Source organism: Drosophila rhopaloa, unplaced genomic scaffold, assembly GCF_018152115.1.
Source record: "Drosophila rhopaloa isolate 14029-0021.01 unplaced genomic scaffold, ASM1815211v1 contig_2, whole genome shotgun sequence".
Taxonomy (NCBI): Eukaryota; Metazoa; Arthropoda; class Insecta; order Diptera; family Drosophilidae; genus Drosophila; species Drosophila rhopaloa.
This window is the reverse complement of record NW_025335083.1, coordinates 4,701,306-4,720,500: the sequence shown is the minus strand read 5'-3', so window position 1 is coordinate 4,720,500 and position 19,195 is coordinate 4,701,306. Positions and strand designations below refer to the sequence as shown.

Below are 19,195 nucleotides of genomic sequence, written 5' to 3'. Positions count from 1 at the left end.
GCCGAGGGCAGGCTCTTCAGCCAATGAAAAGTGCCCGGTTGGTTGCTTTTTTAAGAGTCCCCCCTCCGGCTCACCCCCCGCCCATTCTCCACTTCTGAGGCGGGGAAAATATGACCTTATCAGCATATTTCCAGGAGTGTGCGTATTGGGCCGTCAACCCCTGGGGGAAAATATTAAAATGAAGGCACGACTCTGCCCGCCCGTTTTTTATGTAAATCAACCCCTTTTTTATGGCCCACCAGGGGGAAGCTTATTCAAATGGGACGGGGGGTGAATCATAAAAAAGGGTTGCTGTGATTCCATAACGAGAGGCTTATGTAAATGCCGAAGTCAACCCTTTAGGAGATAGCGATTTGTGCTTGTGATTGGTTATCTGGCTGCGATTTGAATATATAAGCCTACAAAATGGTGTTTGTAGTGATTTGGTGCTGAGCTGAATGGGAATTGTTAAGAAATTGTATTTGATGTAATACAATATTCAGGTCAACACTTACCATTTTTGTTGGTACACTTATAACTGCAATATCAATGAATACAAATAAAATTAAATTTTAAAGCTTAAAATATTCATATTTCCTGTCCTAGAATATAAAAGATTACAAAAATTTTATTTAATTTTAAATGATAAAGTTAATATTTTGTGGTAAAAATACGTTAACTTTTGATAAATTTATAATTTATAGATTTATAACTTAAGACTTTTTGATTAACTAAGTTGGGCCTTCTTACTTACATAACTAGCTTAGCAAAGTTAAATCCTTAAACATCTATTTTCCTCATTGATAATATAACCAGTTTCAACTGTCCTCTTTTGCAGTTGGCAACTTTAAATTCGAGCCAGGCCAACAACATGTCGGGGCTGCGAATGAAGCCGTCTTAACGAGCCACGAGGATAACAAAGATGGAACTTTGACTGCTGTTGACACAAATATGCGCGATGTCAGCGCAAATCACAGCAGCTCCTTCGTCTCGTCCTCCCCCGCCTCCTCGACCCTGGTGTCCTGCCCCACCCCCTCCCCCCTGTCGGAAAAGGACGAGGACGAGGAGACACGGGACAAGAAGCTAACGCTCGAATTGAAGTTGCAATCGTGTGATGAATATGTTGAGCAGCCAAAGGATAAAGGAGTCGAACGGCTGCATCCAGCTCAGATTGCCAACAACAATGCTTCGTCGCCTCTGCAGTTGAAAGTGGAGGAGCAGGAGGAGGAGCACGAGGGGGAGGGGGAGGAAAAGGACATGGGACTGACCGGAGCAGCAGTTGCTCTCTATGGCCACTTGAACAATGCCAGCGAGGATGTGCGAGATTTAGAGCAGTGCCTGAAATTGCAGGAGCCAAGTGGTGAGTAGAGAAAGAATTGATACGATGGAAATTAAAATTAAAGTTAAAATTAAAGTTAAAAAGACTTTCAGAAAGCGAGGAGAGTCAAATTAATATATATATATAGAGTAAAATAAAAAAAAATACATGGGTAGTTAAGCTTAATAAACACACTAATAAATTTAATAGATGATTCCACAAATATTCCCCTCTTTGCAATATATTCTGTATTTTAAATTTATGTTTATTGGTTTATTGAGATGTCATATTTTATAAAGTACTGAAATGGTCGTTATTTCATACATTTTATTTGATAAATGTTATCTGATACGTTTTCCAAAAGGTCAATAGTTCGTTTCCAAAACTAAAGATCTTAAGCCCCGCATTTATAGTACTTATCTTTGAATATTTTTCATTCCTCCTATTCCTACCTTCCAATTACCCTAAGCAAATACTTAATTTACCGACTGTCCTCTGTCCAAATGACAGCTCAAGGCATGCAAAAAGATTTCCGTTTTTTACCCTAAAACTCGTGGGAAACTTCCGCAAAATAAGTCTCAAAAAAATGCAGGAAGAGAGTACCTCAATTTATGTTTTTTGAGAAAAAAGGAGCGAAATAAATCAAAAACCGTTAGCAACCACAATCGGAGATCTAGGTATACTCAAAATAGTAAGAAAAAGAAAGAACGCAATTAAGGAAACTCGCTATAAAACTGCCAAAAAATAAAATGCAGAGAAAGTTCCCTAACTACCCCTAAACAAACACAAGGAAACTCAAATTTTCATGCTAAAAATTGCATAAAAAAGCGGAAAAAACTGCTGTTGGGGGTAGGTAAACGCCTCGGATATGCATATCTCAGGACTCGGCACTCACTACCTGAGGGTCCTGCCAATGTGAGTCCTGTCAAATGCCAGCAAAGTACCGTAGCGTGTTCTTTGCCATTCAATTGTTTAGCCTGGCTCAATCGTTTGTTTTTTAAGGAATATTCCATGGTAGGCAGACAACGCAATTGATTTCTGTTCTTTTCTATCCAAAAAACAGACCGAGATTTTCTGTAAGAACATAAATAAGAATCAAAGAATGTCGTTGAATGTCATCCTCGACATCGATGATTCGGTGCTTCATCATGTTACCCAAAACAATGGCAAAGTCTGAATTGAAGTTGCCATCGGAGATATGTAAAAAACCATAGGGGAATGCGATGCCAAGACTAATGAATAATTTGGCCAAGGACGGCTGCTGCAGCTTTTCCTTTTCCCTCCTCAATTTCAGCAGAGCTACCCTCTTTGGTCCATCCCCAAGTTATTTGAGTTCAAATTTCGTATAATTTCAAGCAAAAATGTGAGCGGATTTTAGAAGATGCTTAGCTGCTGATTAGAATGAGGGACAAATTTAATTAACGCACACACTCTGGAAGAATTGAGGGTGAGTTTTCTGATGCACTCTATAGTTCCTAAAAGGGTGCAAACATATAATCTTGATGGGCGGATGACTTTTAAAAATATGTGCAGAAATTATTGTAAAAATTCATTTTATTTCATCGAAAGTGATGTAAGGATAAAATATGGGATCCTGAAATGTTACATAATTATAAGTGACTATGTTTGTGATAAAAACCGTTTTACTCAAGAATTGTAAATTCTTATGTTTAAATTAATTAAAATATATTTAACGAATGCAGTTTCTCATCTTCATCATGTGTGTTCCGCACTTAAACTAGTCTCATAAAATCTCTTAGTCCAACAAATATTACCTCTCTTTTTACCCCAAATTCAGCTTCCTTTTCCTATTAATCAATGCACTAAAATCTAAAAATCAGAAAACCCACAAGAACAAGCCCCAAAAAGGGAGATTCACTAAAATACAAACACATGCCAACATGTTTGCTGGTCCAAAACACTTTACGACTTCATTAGACATTTCACTTTTCATTATTTTCTCAAAGAATTTACCAAGTGCCCTCCAAATGGGCACGGAAAATTCCCTTTCCATTTTCTTTTTAATATTTTCCGGCTGCCCCAATAAAAATGTTGTTTGCCAGGTTCAACTCTTCTGGACTTTTTGACTTTTTTATGATCTTTGCCTACATTGACTTAAGTAATTCTCGGCAACGAATTTTCTTTTACGATGGTCCGCAAGGACGCCTCGCAGTGTGAGGTGAGTGCGAAAGGGCAAGGGAGTGCCGCGAAAGAGAGGGGGATAGCGGGCGAGCCGACAAATAGTTTTGATATTTTTTATGGACACGCACAGTAGGCCACATAGACGCAGTTTGAGTTCACGCAAATAAAAAAGTCAAACGGTCAGCAAGTCAATACCAGCGAAATTATTTGAATGACATCGACTTTTTGATACCTTGCACTGGCTTATTGAAATAGTAATAAAGAATTAAATACAGATCTTAAGAAAAATTGGATGTAAGCTCCTTATCAATAAAACAGGATCGACAAATCGAAATTAAATCTAAAAAAAAATATTTTTGAATAATATTTAGTGTATATTATTCACCAAATTTTGTAGTTAATTTGAATAATATAAAATCTTGCTTTTGGAATATACAAGACTTCACAATTCGCTGCCCGCCTAAAATTCAACATACAGCCTGGAGGACTTCCCAAAAATCCCTTTTTTAACAGCTCTTTGCGAACGTGAGAGAGCGGATGACCAGTAGTCGAATGCCTCTTGGGCTAATTAACATGTAGACACAGGATGATGCTCAAAAATCGACTTTCTGACTGACCGACTGACTCGAATGACTTGGTAACCCAGTACGAAACGTATCGAATGTTTTATGATTTACGTGGAAATCGAGCCAGTTCACAGAGCCGAAGCGCGTCGTAAAAAAAAAGATGGCTAGAAGCGCGAAATCCTTTGGACTGGAGGAAGACTAAACAGAACCGAACAGAACCCTAGGTGTCTATCATTGATGGAAGCGTTAAACGCTTGTCAGGACCCAGTCACTGATTCCTCAGGTCTGTCCTCCCTCTCCAACTCACAAGAAGCGATTCTTACCTGTTTGTAATTTTTAACTTTTATGACTTTGTAACATTTTTTTATGATTTTTTTCCATAACAAAGAAATGTACGTAAAAAAATGTATGTGTACATTGTGCAGTATTCAGGTAGTTGGGCTAGTTTTTTATATGGGAACGATTTTTTTACTCTCGCCTTGAAAATTTGACTTTTTCATTATAATTCGTTTGTCTTGCAGTTCTTGGGAATATAAAAATATTTATTTTTCAATATGCATAAAATAGAGATTCATGGAAGAAGAACTCTGTGTAGAATTTGGTAGGTCACAGGATTGTTTAAATGGCGTTGAGTAGGCTAATTTTTACGTTACATTTTTAGACACATTTGTTTTAACATTTAAATATCTATCATTTAATATTATTTATTTTTTCAAATTTCAGGTCAAGTTAATAAAAATATTTAATTGTGACCATTTCTTAACTTTTATTTAAAATGTAACTAGACATTTTTTTGAAAAAGGTGAAAATGTCTTCTAAATCTGATTAAATTATTTATATGAGTATAATATGGGTAATTTCTAAAAAATCGAAAATATATTTAATTTTTCAACATGCTTTTGAATTTTTAGGAATACCATTGCAGCTAAAATTTAAATAACGAAACAAATGTTAATAAATATACTTTAAAATAGTGCGTTGAAGTTTAAGGGGGTCTTCTAGTCTAGAGGCTCGAATATCGACCTTTTTTTAACAATTAATAAAAAAAAAACAATAGATATTTTTAGTATCCGTTTTTTTATCATTTGTTTATTAAACTTAAAGGAGTACATAAAATAAATTTGCAAAAAAAAAAAAATTAGTTTTCATTGAGTTATTCCTTCTTAAAGAAGAGGGGAAAAAAAGAAGCCGTGTCCGCGTCGCCATGATATCTATGCTTGTAGTTATCTGAAAAATAAAACAATGATAGATTCTTAATGAGTACGAATGTCGCTATGGCATGAACCACCAAAAAGAAAATATCTTTTTTTTTCATGAAATGGCGGCTAGTCAAAGAAAAAAGTCGATTTTTTCACTAATTTTTCCACCTTGTCAAATTTTTAAAAATATTATAAATTTAAAATTTTTATTTTTTTTTGGTTCATGCGATAGCGATATATTTAAAGAATATTCATGCCAAATTTCAAGTAAATCGACTGATTAGAACTTGAGTTAGAGTGGCGACCGCATCAAAAAAAGTAGTTTCGAGAAAAACGCGTTTAAAGTTCCAGTCGTTCCCTCAACTGGTCTAGTTGCCACGTCACTAAAACGGCTATAGCTTTCAAAATAATTTGAGTTTTGAAAAATCCTTTTAGGGAGATATTTTTGATCATCCAAACTATCGAATTATGAAAAAAAAATTTTTTCGATTTTCTCAAATTTCTAGACTAGAAGACCCCCTTAATGCCATATTATGGGCTTTAAATATGTTATAATTTTCTTACATTGTTTCAGTTATTTCTATTCGGCCAATATTTGTCACCATAAATGTCTTTTCTTATCGAAGTTAAAATAAAAAGAGAACCAAAACAAATCATAAAAAAAGAGGAAATCTGCGAGGACCGAGAAAGAAAAGCAAAACGTCAGAAAATACTGTCAAGTGGGTGGCAAGCTCAAAAAGGAGATGCCAACTTTTTGAGGGGAAGCGGGATGGTGGGTTATTTTTTTTTTTTTTGAGTTAGGGACTCCCCGCACATGTGTGCATACATGAATGGCAAATAAAATTGCGAAAGCGGAGACGAAACGGGAGCCAGAACAAAGAGCGGAATCAGAAGACGACAATGCTGCAAATATAAAATGAGGTTTTAGTGAGCGGAGGGAGGGGGTTCTGCTGCAGTCGACGTCGACGCAGCTTTAAAATATTTTTACATAGACCAGCCACACATACAGAGCATTTTTGACTCGCCAATCATAAAATAATATGCATACACACACAGCCCCAAAAGAGCGCGGCCGTATAAAAAATCCATTGCCATTTGAAAGCCGAATTTAAATTTTAAGCCACACCCCAAACAAGCGCACGCATCTCACACAAGCACACACACACACCTAACAATGGAGCCCACGAGAAAAGTGAACGAACCACAAGCGAGGGAGCCCCCCACTCACACACTCACACACTACATTTTAAAGCGCATAAAATGTGTGTGTTAGTTTACAATTCACTCGCACACTCGTCCAAATCACTCAAATCGAGAGCGAGAGAGCGCAAGAATTTCTCCTCCGCACTCCAATTGGACTGTGTGTGTGCGTGTGTGTGGAACGCATTTCTAACGCTAGAGCGGCAGAAAGAGAGAGAGCGTGCCCCAAAGCTCCAAATCGCTCTCTCGCTCTTCTGCCTTCGATTCTGCCTTTTGCCTCAAATCCCAACTCGACTGCAGTCGACGCGCAAAAGTGGAACCAGTTAAACGTGTGGAGCGCATCGCAAGAGCGACTGAATCGCGTTTTTTATCACGTATACGCCACCATTTCCCCACTCGGTTTTTTACCCCCATTCGTGTGTCTGTCTGTGTGTTCGTGTTAAAAAAAAGGAAAATCAACCCTTAACGCTTTTTTAGGGGTGCAACAAACACACCAGTTTTGAACTCAAAATCCCAAACGCCGGCAAAGGGAAAGGGAGAGAGAGCGAGAGAGAGCGCCCAGAGAGGAGCGAGAAAGAGAGAGCAGACACCATCATCATCATATCATCATCATTCGAACCCAAACATTCAGTTCAGGCCTAGAGCGATTATCCGTTAGTTCGCAGAGAGGTGTCCTGACCGCTGCGACCGCTTCTCTGTTGTCAGTTTCACACGAGACACGAACGCGTCCACACGAAAGCGGCGCTTCCAAACAAACATACTAAATATAACAAAATATATGACAAACAAAAAACAGATACCAAACACCAAATAAGAATCAATCAGATCAGAACAGAAAAGAACCCAGTGCTAAAGTGAATCTACAGTGCTTAAAACATTGAACATATCGCATATAAACATTTGCATTGCACTATTGAGTTGTGAAAATGGTTATGTCGGAGCTACGTTGGCACACCGCTAGTCCCGAGGATAATAAGAACTCCTTGAAGCGCGATTTGCTCAAATCCACACCGACCAGCGCCCGCGAGGCCGCCGTCCACATAATGCAGAATCGATGTAAGTGAATGCCTTCAGAAAAACTTAAATACATCAGTTACAGTTTAAAAACTTGAAATAGAAAAGATAAGAACAAATTAAAATTACCATTTCCCTAAACATTTTGGTAGACAATTATGCCTATAAAGCTTGTATTTGAAACTTTACCTTTTTTAAAGTCAATTATGCTTTACTAAGTTTGTATAAACTTTTATTTCTGGTAAATCATAATTATTGGAAATATATCTTAATGATTGCTTATTTAATTTAACTTTTTATTTATATGTGTGCAATGGGAAATATATATTTTTCTTTATAAAGCTTATTTTTTGTTTATCATTCAATCTTTAAGAGAAGGGACTTCGATTATATTTTTTTAACTTAACTATGCTTTAAATGTCAATCCCAAAGATTTTTAATTTTAGATTTTTGTTTATGATATTTTAAAATTAATATGACTTACAATAAAATTACATTATGGCTTAAGTGGATTAAGTCGACCTTTTAGAAATTAATTTATTTGATTAGGTGACCAAACTTTGAGTTTTTGACAATGCAGATCAAATAGGAAAAAAGTTATGCAATTTTTTGTGATATTTTAATTAATCAAACAATATCCCCACTAAGAACGTTTCTAATGGGAACTCATAAAAATGTTCTCATTAATCAAACAATATCCCCACTAAGAACGTTTCTAATGGGAACTCATAAAAATGTTCTCATGAAACACCCACCAATATCCACCCAACTCCGATTTCCCCAATTGCTTGTGCCAAATCCGCCTTTCCATTGAATTACTAAGCCAGACCTCGTGAAAATTACCATGACTGAGTCAGGTGCTCTGCACAAACTAAAACCCCAAGACTCAATGCCCAACACCTAGAACAAAGAAAACTGCAATCTGCTTATTGAAAATAAACACCGGCACAGGTGTATCTGCCATAAATATTAACTCCCAGCGACCCACTTAAAGTCGGGTCTCAAGAACCGGGCGGTGCCAGGCGGGAACCACAAACTAACAAATGAGAATTACAAATACCGGACCATAAAAATATTTATTAAAGACGCATTTCTTGCACAACTAGCCCACAAATATGACCATGTAAATAGGTACGGTTAGGGGTACTGCGACTGGTGGCGATGGGCACTCAATGGAACCGCTTGGCCGTTGTAAACAATACTTTTAATTTGTTACCTTATCAATTATCGTTTTCGAAGCGCGGCAAATGCAGGGCAATAAAAAGGCGCATTTCGATGACAAATATTATAAAAAATCGTTGAATGTGGCATACGGAATATGCGTAATAATTCCGATGAGCCATACTTGAGGTGCACCAAGTGGTACGGGCTCAAGACGTGTACTTTGGAATGGGCTATGATTGATTATGTAAAATCCGACGAATGAAAAGTGAGTAATTTGGTAGTTAACTTGAGTATTCGGGTCGGCAGATAAGCAGGTGACTCTGGGACATTCAAATGACATAGGCGTAAGATAATAAAAACGGGGAATTTTTCACTATATGCAAAGTTCCACTTCTGTGCCTCGTTTCGAGCACGTGACGCAAACGGCACTTCTAATCTAAAGAACTAACGATAGCTAATATATGTCTCATGATATTCATATAAGAGTTTACCTTGTACAATACGATTTGCTTATCGCGCCGCTTATCGCCCAAACCAAAATCGAGCCAACATTTCGCACACCTGCAGAATTATAAAAGATTCCGTGAAGTCCACCTCTAAGAGTAAACAAGTTTCGTCATTTTGTGATGATTTTAATAAATTAATCGAAGCCCTCAGAAAATACTGTTTCGCCAATCAGTTTTAAATTAATATATTTGGTCGATTACGGTCCCGCCAATTGACGACAATGTCCAACTTGAATAATAACATTATTTTTAGTCATTGTCCATGAGCTCATGCAGTCTTGTTGTTGGTGTTTTTGTTCTATATCGTCTTATCACCTATCACCGCCATAAAAACCGATCAAGAAAGAGGGCGTGTGTCCGCTGGCTCAACTTTTTATGGGTAATTCTTAGAACCAAAAGGAAATAAATGAAGAGTCGTTTAAGATTTACAATTGGCAAGCGGAAATCGATTAAAAATGGAGACAATATTGTTTTGTAATGCAGGTTGAGTGATAAGCAAAAAGTTTGTTTAAGGGGGGCTTAAAAAGTGGTTTGAAATCAGTTAAGACGTAAAAACCATTTGAGTTGTTTAAAAATGGCTTAAATGGATAGTTGAATATTTAATTAGCATTTATTTTAATATGCTCAGTCTACAATTGCTTGCCTAGTATATGAAATTAATCAGAAGTCATTTTAAATAATAATTATAAAGTATCTGAAAGACAAATGAGAAATTCTTATAGCAATTGTTGAGATTAAATACAAATATTTGACAACAAACTCAGCTTCTGAGCCTAAAGGACTACTCTCCCTAATTGTTTTCGCACTCTCTCAAATTCCCTAATCAAGCTTTCATTTCGCCGCATTTGAAGCTTTCTCTCTTTGCGATTTTGCTAGTTTTGTTTTGCTACGAATATACAGGCGAAGACAAAGGCCAAAGAGCACGCACATCATGTTTGCTTTCCCTTCATTCTATTATATTTTATTTTATTTATTTATGTTATTTTTCGGCTACTTTTCGGGGGTCCCAGCAGCACTCGCGCTCGCACTGCCGCTCGCACTCGCACTCCCATGCCGAAATGGAGGGGTCAAGAGTTCAAGACACGCAGCTTCCGCCGCCGACAACGACGACTCAATCGATAGTCAGTCTCAGTCTGCGCACGTGATGGCCATATAGCATATATGGTCGGTGGTCGATTGGTCTGCCAGTGTGTTTGTGTTGGCAAAGCCAGCCCAGCCACCCCCAGCCAGCCAACTGTCGAGGTCATTGACTAATTGTGTGCGCCACACAGCCCAATGTGGCCGACTTCCCCCTTGGCCATCATAAACCGCCACCCCCGCTGGGCGATTCTCTAAAATTTTACTTATTTCCCTGCCGCTTTTTTTGGGGGTGGCCTGTGGTTTTCGCAAATTCTCTGCCAAAAACTGTAAAATTCTCAAAACAATTCAAATACTGCTCATTTCACTCGTGCTGGACACGCGCGAGGGTGTTGAATTTCCCGGGCTCTCCACCTCCAAGTTACATAATTTATGTGGCATTTTAACGCCCGGTTTTTGTAAAATGTTCCTCTACCTAACCCAACTCCAGCCGATATATATTCTGGATCCGCACATATGCCGCACCACTTCAACTGGCAGCAGTTGTGCCGCTTAATTAGCGGACCAGAGGCGTGGCCAAAAGAGGCGACAGAAGTGTGCCAGAAGTGAGGAAAGATTGTGGAAGCGAAGGGAAGAAACCCATTCCAAGTAAACTGATTCATTGGGAACAGGATCTTAGGTAGCGAAATCAAAAAGGAGTCATTCAACTTACAGGGTCAGATTTGGAGAATATCATATTAGAAAATATCAGTCGGTAATTATTCTATAAGAAATCAATTATCACTTATATCTAAAGAAAAGTAGAAACAAGTATAATATTAACCACTAAGAAATTATGCAAGAAACTAAGAGTCTACTAATATTTAAAAACTTGAAACATGGTATTCTAAATAATAATCAAATTTATATTTACTTATTAAAGACAAGCTCTTAAGAAAAGACTTATTCATGCAAAAAAGAAACATTTAATCAGCTAATAGAAGCCTTACAAATTTAAAAACCCAAACCTCTACCGTAATACAACACCCTAAAAGAGAACTCGATTTCTAATGCATTTTAGAGAGGTCACCACACTGCACTCGTAAATTAGCCTGCGAGACCAAACAAAATTCAATTTCTCCAGACATAAAAATGCAGCCAGCACAAATGTTGTCTGCTCCGAACTCCAAACTCCAAAATTCAAATCGTGCACGGACCAGGTGTTCCTTGGACTCCATTTCAGCTCTCGACTGCCCCTCGACGAGGTCCATAAAAATATCCTTTTATAGGCAACGGTATAGATGTCTGGACTGGCCATTTGGTCAGTCCTGGCTTTGAATGTATATCGATATCGATTTTGTGTATCGTAAACTTGAGCGTTTGGCTCTCCCAAAATTTGTATTTTTGCTACTTCCGTTTTATGCCCGCGACGTGTGTTATTTTAGTTTTAGCTTTAAGTGGTCTCAATTTAGCCAGTCTAAAATTTTTGTTTTCCCTTTTTCTTTTCAGATATCAGTCGCCTGTCGCGTTCGCCGTCGCCACTGCAATCGAATGGTAAGTGTGTTTGCTTTTCCCCATTTTAGAGCATCAGCTGTTGTCCGAAAACGATTTACGAGATTTGTCCACTTCATGTGGGATATATACGTATACATACTTTGAGTCTGGAACATCTGCTTTTTGGGGGCAGCGGCATGAGGCATCTCGGTTTCACTAAATCACTCGCATGTTTTCGGTTTGACAAAAAGACAATAAACCGGAGGGAATAGCAACCCTTGCCTGCGACAGCCACGCGCTAGGCCCTCGTATATAGGGTATATATCTGGGTTACTATCGGGGTTGGTTTGTTTTCCCCGGTTTCCTAGGGAGGCTACCCCTCGCACAATGGCCTGTCAAAACTTTTGTCACAACCGAAAGGGCTGTGATTTAACTGAGAGGGGGAAGGCGTCTTTAAGTTGATTTTGATGTCTTATTAAATGGGTGTTTCGACTTAACAGCTTCTTAAGTAGTTTCTGAGGTGACAATTGGGTCTGTCAATTCCCCCTAATTGTGCGATAACAGACGAGCGAAGGAAAACCATTGTGGATGGCTGTCTTTGGGTGCATTATACATTTTTGATAGATTCATAAAACCTTCGATTATTATTCATAACTCGTTCCTCGAGGAGGCTGCGTTCAATTTGCAATTCACACTTTTCAAATTTCATGGACTTCGTTAGTCACGGTCCGAACAAAAACCAACTTCAACCTTTTCTGGCCCCTTTTCATTTTTTTTACCACATTATTGACAGCATTTCGCTTGATTTGAATTCGAATATGTGTGCGGGAGGCTGTCTGGACGTGTGTGCGTGTGTGCGACTGGACACAGTTGCTGTGATTTCTTTCACGAACATGAACATATATATTTACATATATTTTATGCAAAAATTATTCCGTTATGCCGGCCGTATGTGGGAGCGCTTTTGGGGTAGCTCGATGTGCAGTCAAACTGACCATTTGGCTTTTTTTTATTGGTTGTGCTAAATGGAACAGGAGCGTGGTCAGAAGGGGTTTGATTACGAAGTTCGTTTTGGTGTCTTGGGTTCTTTAGATACATTTGTATTAACACTTTTATTTCTAGTTTTCTGTTGTTAAAAATGTTTTTACAAAAGAATAATATTTAAAAATGTGAAAATGTTTTTCCTTTCTTTCCTTGAAATATTGTATAACCTACTCATGACCATTTTTTGGGTTATTCGTTATTACGAGCTCCTTTTCTTTAAAATGTGTCTAGTACATAGCATTTTATAGTTACGCAAGAGTACCCAATGCAATCCAGATTCCTCTCAACTTACCTTAGATTCCCTAAAACCCATGTATAAGCAAACCCATCTACGCCAATGTCGATAGCCATTCACACAACACATACAAATCGAATTTGCACATCATCTGAATACCAAATGGACGCACGTAGCCCGTCCAAGGAGAAGGAAAAAAATCGTTCCTGTCCCGGGCTCGGTCGCATATGTAAAAAGGATGACCATGTGGTCGGTGGGTCGCCCACTTGGGCGAATAAGTCATCAAATTCACGTAGCATCCAACCACCAACGGGTCGGGAATCGGGAATCGAATATCAGGAGGCGAGCACAAGTCATAAAGTAGCCCAGGCAAACATATGCAAAAATTGCCTGCAGTGGACAGGATGTGGAAATTGGTTGGGGGAATGGGATTGAGAATGGGAGTATGGGAGTATGGGAATGTGAGATTCGGGGTCCCAGACCAGGGTCCACTTCAAAGGGTTTAACTTCTTTGATTGCCATTTATGAGGGAGGAAGTCTGGGCTTCTAGTTTGCAGTTTTAGCTCAAAAATGAACTCGTCCTGTATTTAAATATTATTGCAAATCAATTGGCCTGGGCCCAACCCTCTCATATGCCCGTCACCCTGTTGTATAAATAAAATGCATACAAATAGCAAATTTATACAAATCGCTTGGCCAGGCATTTGAAATGCTAAAATGCCACTTAAAAGCAGCTAAAAGCGTCAGCCAAAATGAAAAGAAAACACGAGAATTCCATTTGATGTCAAGGTGGAACTATGTAAACTATGGACCCGGCTCGAAGGGGGTGAAAAGCTGAAGAGCTGAAGACATTTTCGCATAATAAACCCACTGCGGTGGGTGGTCACGTGAAAGGCTTTCACTCGAAACCGAAACCCAACGGACTATGAAATTGAACGAAAATTATACAAAACGCTCGTGTGGCCTATGCTAAATTTATGCAAAAGGACATTCGAATGGGAACCGGTCAGGGGAACTCGAGGTCCCCACCGGGTGACTCATTTTGCATAGCTTGGGAAGATGGGAAAATACATTTTCCATGGGACTTGACCAGTTGGTTACGCCTTTTTCTAAGTAAGATTGAAATAGCTTTGAGGGTTTCTATTTGGCAACATTTTTTCTTTACTGGGTATAAATATTGACATGCTAAAGGGAGTTGTTACTTTTAGGCTACTCAGTTCTTCTAGAGATTATTTAAGGGAATATTTGATTTACTTTCGAATAGATAACATACATATTTTTGCTCAAAGTATATTATTTATTTGATTTCCCTAACCCATAAATTTGCATTCTTTTTTGTAGCTTCAGATTGCGATGACAACAACTCGAGTGCGGGCACCTCGAGCGATCGCTGTCGATCTCCGCTGAGTCCTGCTCTGTCCTTGACCCACCAGCAGGCCAAGCGGCAGCTGCTGTCGCTGCAGCCCCACCCGGCCCACCACCACCACAATCCGCATCATCTGAACCACCTGAGCCACCACCAGTACAAGCAGGAGGAGGACTACGAGGACGCCAATGGCGGTGCCTTGAACTTGACCAGCGACAATAGCCGCCACAGCACCCAGTCGCCGGCGAACTCGGTGAAGTCGGCGATGGCGTCGCCGGTGCCGGTGATCTCGGTGCCCTCGCCAGTGGCGCCCATGATCTCTCCGGTGCTGGCGCCCTCGGGCGGAGCGACCACGCCCCCTTCGATGGCAGCAGCGGCCGCGGCGGCCGCCGCCATGGCCTCCTCCATGGGCTCCGGCATCTCGCCCCTGCTGGCCATTCCGGGCATGTCCTCGCCACAGGCTCAGGCTCAGGCACAGGCACAGGCCCAACTGGCCGCCGCAGGCTTGGGCATGAACAATCCCCTGCTGACCGGCTCCCTGTCGCCGCAGGACTACGTCCAATTCCAGCAGTTGCTGCAGCAGCGCCAGGTGGCCTTGACGCAGCAGTTCAACAGCTACATGGAGCTGCTGCGCAGTGGCTCCCTGGGACTGGCGCAGGATGACCCGGCCCTGACCACCCAGGTGGCCGCCGCCCAGTTCCTCATGCAGAGCCAACTGCAGGCCTTGAGCCAGGCCACCCAGCAGCTGCAGGCCCTGCAGAAGCAGCAGCAGAGGCAGCAGGAGGAGCCACTGCAGCTGAACCACAAGATGACCATGGGGCAGCAGCCGCGCAGCTCCACGCCCCATTCGGTGCGTAGTCCCATTGCGATCCGCAGTCCGGCCAGTTCGCCCCAGCAGCTGCACCACCACCACCACCACCATCCGCTGCAGATCACGCCGCCCAGCTCGGCGGCCAGTCTGAAGCTGAGTGGCATGCTGACCCCCAGCACGCCCACCAGCGGCACCCAGATGAGCCAGGGCACCACCACGCCGCAACCTAAGACGGTGGCCAGTGCCGCTGCTGCACGGGCGGCGGGTGAGCCCTCGCCGGAGGAGACCACCGACCTGGAGGAGCTGGAGCAGTTCGCCAAGACCTTCAAGCAGCGCAGGATCAAACTGGGCTTCACCCAGGGCGATGTGGGTCTGGCCATGGGCAAACTGTACGGGAACGACTTCTCGCAGACCACCATTTCGCGGTTCGAGGCCCTCAACCTGAGCTTCAAGAACATGTGCAAACTGAAGCCGCTGCTCCAGAAGTGGCTGGATGACGCCGATAGGACCATCCAGGCCACCGGCGGGGTCTTCGATCCGGCAGCACTGCAGGCCACCGTGAGCACGCCCGAGATCATTGGGCGCCGGCGCAAGAAGCGCACCTCCATCGAGACCACCATCCGCGGTGCACTGGAGAAGGCCTTCCTGGCCAACCAGAAGCCCACCTCCGAGGAGATCACCCAGCTGGCCGACCGCCTCGGGATGGAGAAGGAGGTGGTGCGCGTGTGGTTCTGCAACCGCCGGCAGAAGGAGAAGCGCATCAACCCCTCGCTGGACAGTCCCACGGGCGCCGACGACGACGAGTCCTCCTACATGATGCACTAGGCATGGGGCATCCAGCGAGGTCGCGTTTAGGGACAAAGACAGTGCAATGTGCCGGAGAAATCAAAGGAAGCTTAGCAACACTATGAGCAGGTGTGTATTTCTTTTTTAAAAATATTTAAAGCACTGGTGTATAGGGTAATCAGTATATGAAAGAGTTTTTATTAATATAAATATTAATATAGTATATATAGGTATCAAACTAAATATCATTAAACTTTTTTTTAATATAAAACTAGTTTATTTATAAAATTACCATTCATGCAGTTTCTAAATTTATTGTTTTGTGTATGTAGAGGTATACAATTATTTATTTTTTTTAAATTACTAGAAGTTGAGGTTTAAAATTAAAATGCCATGATGTCAAGCTATTTGTGAAACCTAACCTTGGAACCTTATTATTATTATTTGTTTATATATATTTCTTAAATATTTGAATCGTTTTATTTGTCAAACCAAGCATTTCATGTACCTAAAAGCATTTTTTTACAAATTAATGTGAAATAGTTTTATTTTTAATTTAGAGATTGTCAGCCTGATTAAGAGAGTTATTTTAAAAATGTTCTATACCTTTACTAACGTTATCTCTTCCTTTGCTTATTATCTTGCAGGTTCAAAGTCGCAAACACATCAAATACTAGCATAATTCTGTACTACGGATAGGTATACACTCCTACACAAAATGGGGTTTGCTATGTTAACTATTATTGGTATTTAGTTTAATGTAATTGAATTGAAATTGAAAATATTGCTGTGCAAGTGAACTGGTTTAAGCTTGTGCGACAAAGTTCACTTGACCATCAACATTTTGCAGGCCATAGGGAAATGGTATTTTTTGCTTCGACTAGCAAATCAATTCGATTTCTTTATGGTTTTTTGTGTCGTTTGTGTATTACTAATATTTAAGTACAGTCTATCCACAATTTTCAAAGTCAACATAATTCCTAGCGAATAATTATAAAGTTAAACACTTTCCACACAAACAAAAAGTAAATTACTTACTAAGCATATTTATTTTTCGCGTGAATACTGTGATAATCAATTTGAATGATTTTAATTTTAATTAAAAGAAAAAGAACACAAAGAAAAACAACATAAACATTAATTAGGTATACTTTGTATGTTATGGGCAAGTAAACTAACACAAATAAAACAAAACATTAATGTAAACTTAAATCCATCGTATTTATGTGTAAAAACCAATTGAATTTATGAAAAAGAAACACAAAATCTTTTCCAATTGTAAAACATGAAAAATCATTAGAATTTTTAAATGTATAACTACAAAAAGAGAATCGAAAACTCACACAAAACAATGAAATAAAAATTATTATCATACAAAATAATTTCGAAAACCTTTTATTTGGGAACAAAGCTTTCTTAAAATTTCAGCTCTTTTCCGCAAAGTATTTATTTTGCTCTTGCATGCATATACAGAACATATCTCAAAGATATCAATCACAAGGAATGGAATTCGTTTCTGAAATTAGCTCAGCGGCGCATATGAAAGGGCATCACGAAGAATTGCAAACGTCTGGGCAGAAGGCGATCTGAAATTTTAATAAATAACAACATGCAAAACTGAAATTAATTCATGGAATTCAAGTGAGAGGGAAGCGCGTGCAGAGCTAATAAGAACCAGACACCCGCAGTAAGGCAACTGGACCGCTTCGATCTCATGACCAAGATATCAGCATGCAGATGAGCCACATGAAACGAGGTTCCACAGTCTTTCAGGGGGGCGAACCCGGGTCACTCCGAGTACCCACACTATCAATGGGAAGCCGACAAAACAAAATGAATCTACTGCGATTTGGTGAAGGCGGAGGAACGACGTTTGCTGTCATTGTCGCTCCAGCTTTGAGCAATTAAAAATTGTATACTATCTCTGTGAGTTGGCAAGTCGAAAGCACAGGGTGTACTCGCTAAATAAAAAGGTAAGAAATCTTCAGGACGTTATTAGTTATGGTATAATGAGTATGGTGCACAATGTTCGCTGTAAATTAATGGATTTATTTATAGAATTTGGGTTGTTAATGTGCTTAAGTTTAAACCTGCAATGAAAAGGTGGTAAATTTGTCTTAAAATACTTTTTTTTTTTTTTTTATTTAAAGCCTCTCATTGACAAATAATTTAAGCTCTGAACAAATATATATATTTTTAAACTACTCAAATAAATTAAAATATTATTAAGTTGTCAAAACAAGTTTAGTTTGTGAGTCTAAAAATGACTTTTTTTGTAATTTTAAACACTTTTTAGTTATTTTTTTTTTTGGTATTAAACTAATAATACATTTTTAATTTGACGGTGAGCTAGATTATTCAAGAGTATTTTTAAAACTATTTGATAACGTTTTTGCTCTATAAGACGCCCGTTCTTCACACACTAGAACTGACTGTATCCATTAGCAGAGCAGAAGCTCGACATATACGCAAATGATGTTGAAAGCAGATGCAGATGCCCTCCCATCGACCTCCTGGTAAATTCGTACCGCCGCTCTTCCGCAGACACTTGTTTGCATGGAAAGCGCATAATCATCGCGTGTCATGTGGAAATTTATACTATTTATGGTCTGTTTGTTTGTAGTCAGATGGAATCAAACGGAATGGGTAGCGCTGGGCTTTGGTGTTGGGCCTTGAATGGGGTGGGAGTGGGATGGGGTTGGGTACGAGATGTTAGCCCTGGGCACTTAAGCCTGGCTTTTGTCTGCCTTGCCCTTAATTTTAATAAATTCATGGAAAATTGCTGGTAATTACGAGACAAGCGACGACTATTTCACAGGAATTCAGCGGCTCAGCCCGCCATTTCCTTCCGAAAGAAACTGCCTCAATAGGGGGACATTTGCATATAAGAAAATTGGAGCTCGTAAACCCCATTAACGCGTACAGCTAACATTGTAGATGGATTGCGATAAATCTTTTTGGCCCTCGGGGGCGTCTAAATATGAGTGTGACTCCGAGACCCCCAATTGGCATTTCCCAGGCAACTTTCTTACCAGCGCGAAATTGTGAATATTCATTCCGGACCTCTAAGTCTGGGGCTTAAGTTCTACATGCTTAAATCAACTGAATTATACAAATTAAAGCACATTTAATTACCGGCCCAAGATGGTGCGGAATTATAGCTTTAAGGTGATGGGTCGCTTGCAACCTCTTCGCTTTTACTCCATTTAAATCACCGATATGAGCAGCCTAACACCTGCTTTACTTCTTGCGGGACTGTCTTCTTGTCATGCAGTGGCATCAAAGACATCAAAACTAACCTGAATGAGGCATAAA

At 40.0% G+C, this 19,195-nt stretch overlaps 1 protein-coding gene across 2 annotated transcripts in view; it reads left to right on the top strand.

Moving 5' to 3' along the window:
- Positions 1–17,236, top strand: part of LOC108050610 (protein nubbin) — a 48,026-nt gene extending 30,790 nt beyond the window's left edge. Inside the window, exons 3-6 of one of the 2 annotated variants that reach the window (XM_017132374.2) lie at positions 818–1,339; positions 11,654–11,698; positions 14,259–16,009; positions 16,528–17,236. In XM_017132374.2, the coding sequence (XP_016987863.1) occupies positions 818–1,339; positions 11,654–11,698; positions 14,259–15,919 (2,228 nt within the window). In that variant the 3' untranslated portion in view covers positions 15,920–16,009; positions 16,528–17,236. Of the gene's footprint in view, positions 1–817; positions 1,340–6,716; positions 7,461–11,653; positions 11,699–14,258; positions 16,010–16,527 lie in introns of those variants that run through there. The other variant, XM_017132375.1, reaches the window with a different exon arrangement.
- The last annotated feature ends 1,959 nt before the right edge of the window (positions 17,237–19,195 follow it).